General features: G+C 51.7%; 1 protein-coding gene and 1 non-coding gene across 2 annotated transcripts in view; both read left to right on the top strand.

Moving 5' to 3' along the window:
* Nucleotides 1-7,164: 7,164 nt before the first annotated feature.
* LOC139010903 (complement C3-like) overlaps nucleotides 7,165-15,241 on the top strand; it is a 33,257-nt gene continuing 25,180 nt past the window's right edge. The window contains exons 1-13 of the mRNA XM_070415957.1: nucleotides 7,165-7,301; nucleotides 8,033-8,225; nucleotides 9,022-9,187; nucleotides 9,284-9,354; nucleotides 12,181-12,275; nucleotides 12,383-12,465; nucleotides 12,569-12,659; nucleotides 13,159-13,261; nucleotides 13,373-13,502; nucleotides 13,726-13,841; nucleotides 13,934-14,083; nucleotides 14,525-14,734; nucleotides 14,865-15,068. Coding sequence (XP_070272058.1) covers nucleotides 7,228-7,301; nucleotides 8,033-8,225; nucleotides 9,022-9,187; nucleotides 9,284-9,354; nucleotides 12,181-12,275; nucleotides 12,383-12,465; nucleotides 12,569-12,659; nucleotides 13,159-13,261; nucleotides 13,373-13,502; nucleotides 13,726-13,841; nucleotides 13,934-14,083; nucleotides 14,525-14,734; nucleotides 14,865-15,068 — 1,686 coding nt within the window. The 5' untranslated portion in view covers nucleotides 7,165-7,227. The remainder of the gene's footprint in view (nucleotides 7,302-8,032; nucleotides 8,226-9,021; nucleotides 9,188-9,283; nucleotides 9,355-12,180; nucleotides 12,276-12,382; nucleotides 12,466-12,568; nucleotides 12,660-13,158; nucleotides 13,262-13,372; nucleotides 13,503-13,725; nucleotides 13,842-13,933; nucleotides 14,084-14,524; nucleotides 14,735-14,864; nucleotides 15,069-15,241) is intronic.
* LOC139011804 (U6 spliceosomal RNA) lies at nucleotides 10,702-10,808 on the top strand. Its single transcript, XR_011471637.1, has one exon. It is a non-coding gene; the product is annotated as a U6 spliceosomal RNA (small nuclear RNA).

The raw sequence follows: 15,241 nt of genomic DNA, 5'->3' as shown, positions 1-15,241 counted from the left end.
CCCACTCATGAAGGAGGTTTTGAGGGGGAGGACAAATAGCTCCTTGGTTCTCCCTCCCTAACCCCTCTTTCCGCTGTACCTCTGAACCCCACCACTCAGCCCTCTGCCTTCTGTCTGTGGGCCCCACCCCAGGCATCCCTTCTGATCTCACTGGGCCCCCGTGCCCAACAGTGTCCCTTACAGATCGTCTGTTGCATCAGCTTCACGAGGATCATCGCTATCCTGCTGTGGGTGGCCATGCCCTTCCAGGGGCAGTGGCTGTACCAGGTGAGCACATAGGGCTGAGGAGGGGTGGAAAGGTGGGCCAGACAGTGGAGGTGGAGGAGACAGGGGTCTGTACCTGACACTTCTGCTTGGGCCCCCGCCCCAAGCCCATCCCCCAGCTCTTGCTTGAGGACTCCACTCTCACCTCCTTACTCACCACAGGTTACAAGTGCTGCAGGCAGGCAACAACCTCTGCAAGTGTGAGCCCCCAGACTGAAATGGTGGGGCTATGGTGGGTGGAGCCGAGGCGCAGGATTGGTGGAGTGGGGTGGCGGGGCCTGACAACCCTTGGGACTGCCTGGCAGTTTCGGGGTGGAGTGAGGTGGGACTTGGACAGCTCTGGGGACGGGGCCTGGCACCCATGAGCTCCGATCACCTTGTGGTTGCCTTTTGAATGACCGATTCTGGGTTCCTGGAAGGCCTGTCCAAAGTCAACAAAACAGCCCATGTCCCAGAGCTGTTGTGATCACCCCCATCTCAGACCATGCTTTTTCACCCTCCTTCTCTGCTCACACACATTCGTCACTCCAGCTTCTCTCCCAGAGTGTGGGGGGTTGTAGAAAGGGGGTCTGTGCGCATCAGGCCCCTAACTCCCTGGGAGCCATGTTCCCAGAGCCCATTCAGAAGAAGATGGACAGTTCCCTCTTCCCCCAAGTATGGGGCAGCCCTATCCCCATCAGGGACCCGGGGCCATGCCCAACTTGCAGCTGTAAAATAATGACATATCTGTTTTGCTCCCCTGGTTTCTTGCCTTTCTGGGTGTTGAGGTCTAACACAGGGGTTGTGTTTACAATTTAGAAACCTGTATTCACTGGAGGAGGTGGTTGTAGTATTTATTGTTTTACACATGCAATTAATATGAATTGAGCAACTACTATGAGTGGGCCCTATGCCAAGCGCGGAGGACAGAGAAGTGACCAAGACCCACCAAGTCCCAACACTCAAGGGGCTCTTAGTCTTGGGAGTAGGAAGTTGGAGAGGGGGACAGGGAGAGGGACATGTTATCACACAGTTTCATCACAGGGCCCTGACCCAGCCTGGAAAGTCAGGGAAAGTGAATAGAGAAGTGGTAGGAAGGATGTGGGCCCAGGTGAGGAACAGCATGTGCAAAGGCTGGAGGTAAGAAAAATGGTGTTTGAAAGACCCGCAAGTGGCTCAAGCCAAGAGTATAAGTAGTAGTAGCTGCCCGGCTGGTGTGGCTCAGTGGTTGAGTGACAACCCATGAACCAGGAGGTCATGGTTCAATTTCTAATCAGGGCACATGCCTGGGTTGCAGGCTCAATCCCCAGTAGGGGGCATGCAGAAGGATTCTCTCTCATCATTTAAAAAAATATATATATATATATTTTATTGATTTTTTACAGAGAGGAAGGGAGAGGGATAGAGAGTTAGAAACATTGATGAGAGAGAAACATCGACCAGCTGCCTCCTGCACACCCCCTACCGGGGATGTGCCCGCAACCAAGGTACATGCCCTTGACCGGAATCGAAGCTGGGACGCCTCAGTCCGCAGGCAGACGCTCTACCCACTGAGCCAAACCGGTTAGGGCTCTCTCTCATCATTGATGTTTCTATCTCTCTCCCCTTCTCCCTTCCTCTCTCTGAAATCAATAACAACATATATTTTTTTAAAAAGTAGTTCCTCTCTGAAGTGAATAAAAACATTATTATAAGTAATAGCAGCTCTCCATGGACCTTAACTCATTAAAAAGCTTCTGAGGCACAGAGGCTACGTGACTCGCCCACGGTCACGCAGCTAAGGGCTTGTTATGAGACTCAATAAACAAAACGCCAGGGACCACACCTCAATCGGCTCCTATTTTGCGATGTGGCCCCAGATAAGTGGTTTAAGCTCTGTTTTCTCACATGTAAGATGGGGGTCATTGAGTATCACCTATGAGTGTCCGGCTCAGTGCAGTGCCCAGCAACACAGCCTGATCTTTCCTGGACTGTCTGAAACTAGGGGAGTGACCTCAGGTTAGAGACCCACCTGTGCACACACCTGTGGACAGACTCCAGCAATGCATTATGTCCTTCTCACCCTCCGACCTCGCCCTTTAACTAGAGCGCCCAGGAACCCTTTTGAAGCTTTGAGAAACATTCCTCAGTGGGGCCACTGGCATGGGACAGGGGTAGGAACCTGCTGGGGTCCAAGCTTCCTGCAGGCGGAATCAGGTGTAACTGGGGCCCAGCTGAGTAAATAGCCCAGGCAGACAAAGAAGGGAGTGGGAAGGCATTGCAGAGTGAGGAAGTTGGGTGAGCAAGATGGACAAGCCCAGAATAGCCTGCAAGTCCTGCTGCAAGGTTGGCAGGGGCCAGTGTGTGTATGTGTGTGTGTGTGTGTGTGTGTGTGTATGTTTGTGGCGGGGCGGGGGGGGAGAGCAGCTGGCAGAAACCTAAAGACAGGCAGACACACTGGGACTTTGTGCTGGGACCCATAGGCATCAGGGAAGAGTTTCAAGCAGGAAGGGACATGCCATACAGGGTTGATGTTTATCCACATGCACTCTGGGGTAGGCAGTCATGGCTCCCCAAAGATGTCCACATCCTAATCCCAGAACCTGTGAATATGTTACATTTCATGACAGAAGACACTTTGCAGAGATGATTAAGTTAAGGGTCTTAGATTGGGGGCCTATTCTGGATGCTTCAGGTGGGCCCAATGTCATCACAAGGGTCTTGATAAGGAGGCAGCAGGATGAGGGTCAGAGAATGAGATGTGATGATGAAAACTGCCTGGAATATGTGCTTTGTAGATGGAAGAAGGAGCCATGAGCCAAGGAATGCAGGAAGCTTCCAGAACTTCCAAGTCCCAACACTCAGGGACTTGGAAAGAGCCGGGAACGGATTCTCCCCTACAGTCTGCCAACCTCTCGATTTCAGACTTCTGCCTCCAGAACTATGAGATAATAAATAGATATTACTTGTTACAGCAGCAGTCAGAAATTCACAGAGTTTCAGGGCACAAGCTCTGGAGTCCAGCTGCCTGGGTTCAAATCCCAGCTCTTACCAGCTAGCCCTTTAAGACAGCGGTTCTCAACCTGTGGGTCGCAACCCCTTTGGCGGTCGAACGACCCTTTCACAGGAGTCCCCTAAGACCATCCTGCATATCAGATATTTACATAACGATTCAAAACAGTAGCAACATTACAGTTATGAAGTAGCAACGAAAATAATTTTATGGTTGGGTCACAACATGAGGAACTGTATTTAAAGGGCCAGAAGGTTGAGAACCACTGAGCTAGCGGATCTCGGGCAAGTGCCAAAGCCCTCAGTTTCTTCATTCGTAACGTGGGGCTAGAAATAGCACGTACGGCATGTGAAATAAACCAGATGCATGAAATAGGCAAGATGCTGCCAGCTGAACCTCATGGAGACTTTGCTGTTGGCTGCACATCTTCATGCATTATACATCATAACTTTGCAGAGGGAATACAAGGGTGTGTTCTAGGGGGAAAGTGCCAGTGAATGTGATGTAGATGAACTGCAAGAGGTGAGTCTACAGCAGGGAAGCCAGGGAGCACGGAGTGAAAAGAAGGGATGGGCTCAGAGAGACATCCGAGGGGTCCGTGAGGGTTGGACAGAGGGCGAGGGAGAAGGAAGAAGCGAGGACTCTGGCTGGGAGGCCTGTTGGGCTGTCAAAGACATCAGGCAAGAGGGAGGAGGAGGAGGTTTTACCAAAATTAAATATGTGTTTCAAGCACATCCAGCGGTCACTACGTGTGGGTTGCCACGCTGGGCATTCTGCTTGCCTAATGTCCTGGAGGGAGGTACATGATTGTGAATGTCCAGTGTACAGATCAGGAACAGGCTGGGAGAAGTCAAAGCTAGAATCAAAATCTGCCCACCATGTCCTCCCAGGATTCGGGTCCCTGGTGCTCAGGCCTCTGCTGAATGTGCATGAAAGCATGGGGGGAAGGAGCCATAGGGCAGACGGGTTAATTCAATCAGGTCAAGTTTACCTATGAGTTAATGAGTAATGAATGGGGTGTGTGGGAAGACCAGGCTGCAGGTTGGGCAGGGGGAGGCCTGGGTTGTGGGTTAAGGAGGGGAACTAACTCTCAAAAAGCAGTGTAGCAAGGACCCTTCTTGGAAATAGGGGGCCAGGAGTGAGGGGGGCTTCTTGCTATTTCCAGGCCTGGTAGTGCCTGTGGGGAAAGGGTGGGCTGCAGCAAGATCACTGCTCCAGGCAAGGAGGTGGGTCCCAGGCCTCCCCACTTTCTTCCTCTTCTCTCCTGGCATCCCAGCTAGTGTTGTCAGGCAAAATATAGGGCACCCACCTAAATTTACGTTTCAGGTAAATAACAGGAACTTTGTTAGAAAAGTTCATCCCTAGATGGCCACTTAGGTCGTCCAGGAAGCCGGGCTCCACCACCCTCAGTGCCCAAATGCTGGGCCAGGTTGATGTCCCCTCACAAGCCACCTACCCTCCCCTCTTCCTTCCAGCTTATCTTGCCCACCATCCCCCTCCCAAACTTCACACAAAAGTCAAGAAGCCTCCCTCCTGTCACCTCTGTCCTCCCAATGGGTGCCTCACTGCACACTTCCCCCTCCCTCTGGTTCAGGGGCCTCTCAGTTCCTTTAATTGTCTGAACAGCAGGGACTGTCATTAGTCTCCTCTTGTCCTTCGGACAGATTCACTGAGGCGCTGAGAAAGGAGGAACCAGGCCTTGCAGGGAGACAGAGGCCAGGACAGGAACTCCTCAAAGCTGTCCAACCACAAAGCCTGAAAGCTCAAGGCTCTAAGAACATCGGGAAGTGGGGTGGGAGTTTGGGGGCACCAGGGGAGGGAATAAGGGCAGCATTGGGGGCTGGGGAACCCTAGCAGGCACCCCACCCCAGTTTCAGAAGTTCAATCGCAATTCTGGAAAATAAGCAGGTCTGTTTGTACTCCCTCCTCTTCTAAAGAAGGGGTGTCGCAATCGCAGCAGACAGAGTCCAGGTTTGTTCTGTTTCTCTGTGCCTCCCCCACTCTGGCACAGCCGGGAAAAGAGCAAGAGCGTGGTTTACAGGAACTCAGAACCAGTTCCCCTTCAGTAGGGCTTTGGAAACCAGCCCTTCAGGAATCAGGATCCCCACCCCGCTGTGCCCAGACTGCACATACAGCCCCGACCCCAGATGCCCAACCTGGCTGGCAATCAGAGAGATGCTTGTTAAAATGGCACTGAGCAAACATTCAAAGCTTTGCCACCATGATCTCATTGGGGGTTGAGGGGGGGGAGGGAGCACAGTGGGGAAAACTGACAGTTTCGTGCAGGGCCAGCAAGTATGTAAATCAATACAATTACAGACGGGAATTCAGCGCTATCTAGTAAGATTACCAATGCCTGTAGACTTTGATCTGTGTTATCTCCTTTCCTAACAAAACACGCCTGTAAAGTGGGGCAATGTGATAACCCCATTTCACAAGGGGAAGCTGAGTCGCAGGGTGGTTCTCAGGGGCTTGAGACCACCAATAAGTGACACAACTGGGAAGTGACGCAGGCTCATAACTCACTGGCAAGAGTATGGTTTGTAATCCATGAAAGTCTGTCCATCAGTTGGAGGACCATAACTTTCACACAATGTAATATGACGCAGTCTTTTTAAGAACAAGGAAGCTCTCCGTGCACTGGTAATCAACAGTCTCTAGCTGCTTATAAAGAAGCAAGGTGTGACTCAGGGAGACCAGGAAGAGTTGTATGCAGAGCATGCCAATATTTGTTCCCACAAGTGTGTGAACATTGGGGACTGCAAACGATATCTTTGGGGGAAAAATCATGATCCCTCATTACATGGTCATGTCTGGGACCTGGATGGCTCGTAACAGGCCCAGGAGGAAAATTATCTTTTCCCTATATATACTTGCACCTTTTTTTAAAAAAAGTGTATTTTTAATTTTTTAAAATATATTTTTATTGATTTCAGAGAGAAAGGGAGAGGGAGAGAGAGATAGAAACATCAATGATGAGAGAGAATCATTGATCAGCTGCCTCCTGCATGCCCCACATTGGGGATCAAGGACACAACCTGGGCATGTGCTCTGACCGGGAATTGAATCATGACCTCCCAGTTTATAGATCGATGCTCAACCACTGAGCCACACCAGTCAGGCTATACTTACACCTTTTAGATATTAAATCCTATGACTATATTACTTATTTACACAAAAAATTAAATATAATTTTAAATAATAATATCCTAAGAGGATGCTGATATAAGACAAATGCAAAAGCTAGCAATGGTCCACAAAAATTACTTTTTAAATCATCATAGCTATTCAGGCATCCTGACAAGAGTAGGTGAAGGGAGCTCCAGGCTCCCATTGCCTATAAAACGTGCTCACCTGGCCAGTGAACTCCTATACATACTTCAAAGCCCAGCTGAAATGTCCCCTCCCCCAAGAAACCTTCTCTGGCCTCCAAGAAGCAGAGTTCTTCTTCTCCACTTGAGATCACACTACAGATGGCTAGGAGTTTCTGTGCTGGAGTCTGTTTCCCACTCTACCTCATCATGGAAGACTCTGGAAGTAGACTCCTAGGAAGGGTTTGGTTAATAAGTGCATGGACGAAACTGGACTGGGCCAGACCCAGATTTCTGAGGGGAGGGGGTCCTTTTCCCTCAGGGTTCCTCCACTACAATGTGGGTGTAACAGGGAAAGGTCCCTGTTCACCCAATGGCCTTGTCCCTGAGGAAGGCCAGGGCAGGGGGCACTTGTGCTCCTGTTGGAGGAGGACAGGCCCTCAGGTTATTTACCCAGGACTTGCTGGCCCAGGGGATTAAAAAACTTAGGAAACGTTATTGAGAAATCTGGGGCAGCCCCAGGGAGGGGAGAGGCCATGGGGAGTAGAGGGCTGGGCTGAGTGGGGGAAAGGCGGGAGCCAGATAAAAGGAGGCCTCCAGCAGCCTCTCCTCAGTCCTCCCTGTCCTCTCCCTCCGACCCTCAGTCCCTCTGTCCCTCTGTCCCTCCACTGTCCCTGTACCATGGGGCCTGCCTCAGGTCCCAGCCTGCTACTGCTGCTGCTGAGCAGTCTCCCCCTGGCCCTGGGGGACCCCATGTGAGTAGTCATGACCCTACCCTAAGCAAGGCAACTTCTGAGGTGAAGTGGGCATTTGTGGGTTCAGGTCCTTGTAGAATTCAGGGTGCATTATGCCTGTGGAGGAGTTAGTGGGTGGAATGCTAATAGATGGGGCTGCCTGTGAGTTTGAGAGTCTATGGGTTGGGTGTTTGTGAAATTCAGGCGTTGTGTAGAGGGGTGTGTGGATGTTTATGAAGCTGGGGGTCTGTAGGTTTAGAGTGCAGGTGGTGTTTGGGGATTCTGTGGATGTGGTGGTTTGACTTTACATGATTTGGGAGTTTGCAGTTTCCGGATTTATGGGGTTCAATGTGTATAGAGCTGTGGCGTGGAGTTATGTTGGCTGAGGGAGGGGGTGGATTTAGTTGTGTTTATAGGCCTGGGTGATAAAGGTTTAGGTAGAGGCTTGGGGTGTTCAAGGATTTGGATTTCAAAGATTTGGTATATGTGAGTCTGGGTATGTATAGTTGGGGTGCCTGAGGGTCTGGGTGTTTAGAGACTTAGGGTGTTTAAAGATTTAGGGATCAGGGTTTCAGGGGTATGTAAGTGGGTTCCCCAACTGTGGTGTTGGAAGTCTAAATAATTAGGGGACTTGCTGGTTCTGGTTTTGAGGTTCAGGGGTCGATGGGATCTGCAGTACCAGGGACTGGGGAGACCCCCATGCGGGCTGGAATGTCGGGTCCCTGGGATGACCCTTCGGACTCCTCCTGCAGGTACTCTATAATCACCCCCAACATCCTGCGGCTGGAGAATGAGGAGACGGTGGTGCTGGAGGCCCACGGTGGGGCAGGTAACATTCCTGTCAAGGTTACAGTACACGACTTCCCAGCTAAGAAGCAGGTGCTGTCCAGCGAGGACACCATTCTGAACAGCGCCAATGGCTACCTGAGCACCGTCACCATCAAGGTGGGTGCACACTGGAGTCGCCCCGTGGGTGCCCCGCCCCCTATGGGTCTTCTCCCCATTCCAGAACCTCACCTATGAGCCCTGCCCCTTCCTCAGCCCTTTCTGAGAGGAAAGAAGAAAGAGAGAGAGAGAGAGAGAGAGAGAGAGAGAGAGAGAAACATCGATGTGGATAGAAACATGATCAGTTGCCCCCAGTACACACCCTGGCTGGGGAATCAAACCTGAAACCCGGGTATGTTCTCTGATCAGGAGCTAAACCTGGGGAATGTTTGGTGCACAGGTCCAAGCTCCAACCAACTGAGCAACACCAGACAGGGCAGCCCTTCCCCTCCTTCATTCCCCTCCCCATTTGGGCCCCTCCTTTTATTGGCCCCGCCCCCTCCTGAGCCCCTCCTTCACCCTGAGCCCCTTCACTTCCAAGCCAACAATCTCTATACCCCTCTTTTCGGAACCCTTTCCCCTCCAAGCCCTCTCTTCCATCAAGCCCCTCTCCTCTCTGAGTCTCCTCCCCTTTCTGGGCCCCCTTCCACTACTGAGCCCTCCATCCTCTGAGCCCCCTCTCTGATCCCCTTTCCATTCCTCTCTCTGACTCCTAGCCTGTCTCTTGTCCTTGCCCCTCTCTGAGTACCCTCCTCCCCCCAAACCCGGGCAAACCAGAGAGACCAGGCAGCAGTGAGGGGCAGGCTCTGTTGTGAGGAGGGGCAGATGTGGACCCAGCCGAAGGCTCAGAGGTTGGACGGTGGGCAAGGGGCCCTGGAGGAGACCCCTCCTCACGCCCTCCCCCATCCATGCCTAGATCCCCGCCAGCAAGGAGTTAAAATCACAGAAGGGGAACAAGTTTGTGAGTGTCCAGGCGGCCTTTGGGAATGCCCCGCCAGTGGAGAAGGTGGTGCTAGTCAGCTTTCAGAGCGGGTATCTCTTCATCCAGACAGACAAGACCATCTACACCCCAGGCTCCACAGGTAAGGGGCTGGTGGGTGGCTCAGAGGGCTGGGGCTGGGTCATTGGGAGGGGCAGGGCCTCACTGAGTTGTCCCTTTCTCTCCTGCCCCCTCCCAGTCCTCTACCGGATCTTCACTGTGGACAATGAGCTGCTTCCTGTGGGCCGAACGGTTATCGTCAGCATTGAGGTACCAGGCAGCCGGGCCCCCAGACACACTTGGGGTAGAGACTCAAGGAGAGACTAAGAGAGAGTCAGAGACAGAGAAAGAGGCACTAGGAAAGACTCTAAGGTAGCGGTTCTCAACCTGTGGGTCGCGACCCCTTTGGGGGTCAAACGACCCTTTCACAGGGGTCGCCTAAGACCATCGGAAAACACATATAAGGCAAGCATGTCAAACTCAAAAGGCTAACATGGCCCAAATAAACAAGGTGTAAGTGTATGTGGGTCGCAAAAAAACAAAAGCTTCAATTTTCATAGAAACATAGGTTTATTTCGATAGAGACATGCTGAATACAAAGGGCTGAAATAAATGAGTAATCATTAACATAAAATAAGGGAACATTTTAATAAAAATTAATATTTTTTGAACATTAACTTACCAGACACTGAATAACTGCACAAATTAATAAGCGTAATGCAAACAAACCTATTTTTCTTGTTCTCCGAAAGCAAAATATTTCCTGTTGTGCACACCAAACAAGTCAGTCCAAGACTAATGATGTGGCAATGGGCTGCTAAAATATTTGCTGTTAGTGGAGCGAAATGGTGCTCCTGCACGTGAATGCAACAGGATTATGGTAATCAGTCATTAGCAAATGTTGTAGTTCATTATTAATAATTATGTATAGCAGGATATTGTAAAAATTAAGTTACGAAATTTTTATTAAAACATTTCTTATATACCGTTATATTGGCTGGGCCACAAAAATATTCTTAGTGGGCTGCATGTAGCCTGCAGGCCCCGAGTTTGACATGCTTGCTTGCCCTAAAGCAAAAAATAGATAGAGGCACAAACACAGAGGCCTAGAGATGGGTGGGGACCCAGGGAGCCAGCATGGGTCAATGCTTGCACCTGTGAATTCCACCTCCAGATAAACCCCTGGTCCCTGTGACTCTGGCCAGGTCATTCACCTTCCTGAGCCTAAGCTTTGTCATCTGAAGATTGGAGTAGTTACATAATGCTGGGTAGGAGTCTGTTCCGCCTACTGAGCCAGGAGGCGCCTGTGAGCCCCTGAGTCAGGTCCAGGCCCTCCTCTGCTCCCAGGCCTCCAGGACTCCTCCCTCCCTCCAGATAAAAGCTCAAGGCCTGGCTCAGTGGTTGAGTGTCTACCTATGAACCAGGAGGTCAAGGTTCAGTTCCAGTCAGGGCAACATGGCCAGGTTGCAGGCTAGATCCCCTGTGTGGGGCATGCAGGAGGCAACCAATCAGTGATTCTCTCTCATCATTGATGTTTCTCTATCTCTCTCTCACTCTCCATTCTTCTCTGATATCAATAATATATATATATTAAAAACAAAACAAAACTCAAGCCCTGTGCTCCTTTCAGCAGCACATGTACTAAAATTGGAACGATACAGAGAAAATTAGCATGGCCCCTGGGCAAGGATGACACGGAAATTCATGAAGTGTTCCATATTTAAAAAAAACAAACACCAAAACAAAAAAAAACAAACTCAAGTCCTCCCCGTGACCTACAAGGCCCTGAATGACCTCCCTTGTCCCTTTCCTGCCGTTAGCTCCTCCCACTCTCCCTCTCACTCACTCTATTCCAGCCATACAGGCTCTTCCCTGTTCCTCTGACACACGAGGCAGACTCTCCTGCCCCAGGACCTTTGCACTGGTTGTTTTTTCGGCCCAGAAAATGGTCTTCCTCCAAATACGGATACTACTTGCCCTTTAACTCCTTCAAGACTTTGCTCAGATGTCACCAATGCCCCAATTTTACAGTGAGGCCTTTCTGAGCTCCTATAAATTTTCAGCCCCCTCCCATCCACACATGCACTCCACTCTCTCTCCCTGCCATCCTTTTGGCATCCTGTAAACTGGATTTACTCATTTATTACTTGCCCCCTCCACCAAACACTGTGGAATCTCAATTCCCTACAGGAAAGAGGGTTTTTTAAAGTTTTATTTTTTTATTGATTTCACAGAGGAAGGGAGAAGGAGAGAAATAGAAACATCAATGATGAGAGAGAATCATTGATCAGCTGCCTACTGCATGGCCCCTACTGGGGACTGAGCCCGCAACCCGGGCATGTGCCCTTGACCAGAATCAAACCCAAGACTCTTCAGACTGCAGACCGACGCTATATCCACTGAGCCAAACTGGCCAGGGCTACAGGAAAGAGTTTTTATCTGTTTGTTCAGGGCCTAATTCCTGAATTCAAAAAAGTGCTTGGCATATAGTGGGGCTTAATACAAAGTGATGGGAGAAAGGAGTCAGGGAGGGAGAAAGGAAGAAGCGAAATGTCACCTGGGCCAACAGCGGGCATTATCCAATTACCCTGGTTTCCAAGAGAAGCCAGAGAACCAGATTTCTATGTGGTGTCTCCTGATGTTTAACTGTTGACAAGAAATGAAATAATATATGTGTACACCAGATTGCTATTCTTGTAGGATAAAAGGTTGAACAGAGCAATTACGTGTGGCTTAGCACAAATCAAATGCTCAGCCCAAAAGTAGGCAATACATTCTAGTGATTCTTAATATTAGGGGAACACTCATAATAATGAGCTCCTGCTCACATGAACAATGTCCCAAGACAGAGGGGCTGTATTTATCTCCTGTTTTCACATGTGCACATTGAGCACAGAGAAGTTAAGTAACTTGCCCAAGTCACACAGCTTGTAGGTGGCACAGTGGGATTTGAACCCAGGCTGTCCAACTCAGGTCGACGTTCTTAGCTGCTACTGCTGTAGACATGACAGAGAGTGTCCAGACACAGAGTGGGAGAGGAGGGCCAAGGGGCTAAGCCTGCTCTGAAGAACCACACCCTTCCCTGTCTTTCTACAGACGCCTGAAGGCATTCCCATTAAGCGGGACCCCCTCTCTTCTCAAAACCACTTTGGCATCTTGCCCTTGTCTTGGAACATCCCCGAGCTGGTCAAGTAAGTATGTCAGGCTCTCCAGGAGTGGGTTTGGGGCTCCCCTATCCCAGGAGAAGGAGTGGGGGGCTGCCAGGTCTGACCAGATCACTCACCTGCCTTCCCCACAGCATGGGGCAGTGGAAGATAAAAGCCCACTATGAAGATTCACCACAGCAGGTCTTCTCAGCTGAGTTTGAGGTGAAGGAATATGGTAAGAGAAGGAGGGAGCCAGGGTGTGGGCCCCATAATGCTGGGCTAAGTGCTGGCCCCTCACAGTGCTGCCTCTCTCCCCCGAACCTCCCCCGCCACCGCAGTGCTGCCTAGTTTTGAGGTCCAAATAGAGCCTGCAGAGAAATTCTACTACATCGATGACCCTAAGGGCCTGGAGGTCACCATCACAGCCAGGTGAGGAGCCAGGAGAGGGTCAGGTGAGGGGTCAGGAGAGGTGTCATGTGAGAGGCCAGGTAAGGGCCTGCATGAGGGACCAGGTGAGGAATCAGGTGGGTCCAGATGAGGGCCTGGTGAGGGTCAGGTGAGGGGCTGGTGAGGGTCAGGTGAGGGGCTGGGGATTCTGGTGGATCAGGTGAGGGGCTGGGGATTCTGGTGGATTCAGGTGGGTCCAGATGAGGGCCTGGTGAGGGTCGGGTGAGGGCCTGGTGAGGGTCAGGTGAGGGGCTGGTGAGGGTCAGGTGAGGGGCTGGGGATTCTGGTGGATCAGGTGAGGGGCTGGGGATTCTGGTGGATTCAGGTGGGTCCAGATGAGGGCCTGGTGAGGGTCGGGTGAGGGCCTGGTGAGGGTCAGGTGAGGGGCTGGGGATTCTGGGTCCTCTCCGTGGCCAGTGGAAGTTTGGGGGGAGGCTCAGCTTTTCAGGAAGGAGAATCTGAGACTCTCCTGTCTACACAGGTTCTTGTATGGGAAGAATGTGGAAGGAACAGCCTTCGTCATCTTTGGGGTCCAGGATGGTGACCAGAGGATTTCACTGTCCCAGTCACTCACCCGTGTTGTGGTACCTACTAGGGGCCCCCAGAGCTTCCTCCACTCGGAACCCTTCCCTCTCACTCTCTGAATCCCTCCCTCCTGAGTCCCACCTACTCTGAGCCCTCATTTCCTATCCCAGATCGAGGATGGCACTGGAGAGGCTGTGCTGAAGCGAGATGTTCTGCTGAGTGCGGCTCCGCAGCCCCCTCGAGAAGCTGCCCTAGTGGGAAAGTCTTTGTATGTGTCTGTCACCGTCATCCTACAATCAGGTGAGGCCTGGGCGGAAGGCAGAGGCTCAGTTCCTCCATGCAGTCCAGTCTGAGAGGGGAGGCCCAACTGAGGGAGGAGGCCCAGAATGAAGATGGGGTCAGTCTTACGATAGAGGCCCCGTCTGAGAGGGAGGTCCGATATGAAGGCAGCAGGGTCCAATGCAGGGGGAAGCCTGGCCTGAAGGGTGGCCCAGGAGCCCACCCTCACAGCTGGCCTCCTCAGGCAGCGACATGGTGGAGGCAGAGCGCAGCGGGATCCCCATCGTGACCTCCCCCTACCAGATCCACTTCACCAAGACGCCCAGGTTCTTCAAACCCGCCATGCCCTTTGACCTCATGGTGAGACCCAGAGCATGGTTGCACCCCACTCCTGAGCACTGGCCATGTCTCTGTGTCTGCTGAAACCCCTCCACCCTTCCCTGCACCCACAGGTGTACGTGACAAACCCCGATGGCTCCCCGGCCGGCCGCATCCCCGTGGCCACTCAGGGCTCCAATCAAGTGAATTCTGTGACCCGTGATGATGGCCTGGCTAAGCTCACCATCAACACACACAAGAGCCTGAAGCCCCTGTTGATCACTGTGAGTCTGCACCAGCAGGACCCCACCCCAGGGAAACAGAGGACTTTATTTGTACAGCAGCTTCTAATGATTGTACAAAGGGCTCTTACCATGTGCATAGCGGGGGTCCTTTCATTTGCATAAATGGGTCTTGCCATTCACATAGAGGTGTTTCATTTGCATAGAGGAGTCTTGTCTGCACATGGGGTCCCGCCATCTGGATAGAGGGTCCTCCTGCCATTTACACAGGGCCTCCTGTCATCTTCATGGATGTCTTATAAGGACCCTTGTCATGACATTAGCGTGCCTGGGTAACCTAAAATAGTCTTCCCATGTCCAGATCCTTAACTCCATCCCATCTGCAAAGTCCCTCTTGTCATACAAGGTGCCATATTGCCAGGTGCTGGGGGTTAGGACATGGACTTCTCAGGTCGGCAGCATACATCCCTGTCTCCTGCTCAGGTACGCACAATGAAGGAGGGCCTCCCGGAGGGGCGACAGGCTTCCAATCAAATGCAGGCCCTACCCTACAGTACGATGTATAATTCCAACAACTACCTGCACCTGTCAGTGCCCGCTACAGAGCTCAAGCCAGGGGACTCGCTCAATGTCAACTTTAATGTGCAATTGGACGCCGGCCAGGATGCCAATGTCCGATATTTCACCTACCTGGTGCGTGGCTTCCTACAACCCCAAGCTCTCCCCCCTCCTCACTTCTCCAGCCCTCAGAGCCCTACCCCATTCCAGATCCTCCCATCCTCCCTCCTGTCTTCCTGATCCTTCTGCCACCCTGTCTCCCAAGATCATGAACAAGGGGAAGCTGTTGAAGGTGGGACGCCAGGTTCGAGAGCCCGGCCAGGTCCTGGTGGTGCTGCCTCTGACCATCACGGCAGAGTTTATTCCTTCCTTCCGCCTGGTGGCCTATTATACACTGGAGAAAGGAAGCCAGAGGGAGGTGGTGGCTGATTCCGTGTGGCTGGATGTCAAGGATTCGTGTGTGGGCACGGTAAGCATTGCTGAGTCTCTGTGCCCATATTGTGACTCTCAGCCCGGCAATGGCTTCTCTATCTCTGCCTCTGTCTGTCCTTCTGAACCCATTTCTCTCCCCTGCTTGTAGAGTTCCTGCCTCTCTCTTCTCCTTTTCCATCTTGTTTTCTTCCCTGAATTACTCTCAGTATT

Source organism: Myotis yumanensis, unplaced genomic scaffold (genome assembly GCF_028538775.1).
Source record: "Myotis yumanensis isolate MYYU_CA2020_CCGP unplaced genomic scaffold, mMyoYum1.0.hap1 SCAF_5, whole genome shotgun sequence".
In the NCBI taxonomy this organism is placed as follows: domain Eukaryota; kingdom Metazoa; phylum Chordata; class Mammalia; order Chiroptera; family Vespertilionidae; genus Myotis; species Myotis yumanensis.
The sequence above is the reverse complement of the archived record's forward strand: the minus strand, read 5'-3'. Positions and strand labels throughout refer to the sequence as shown.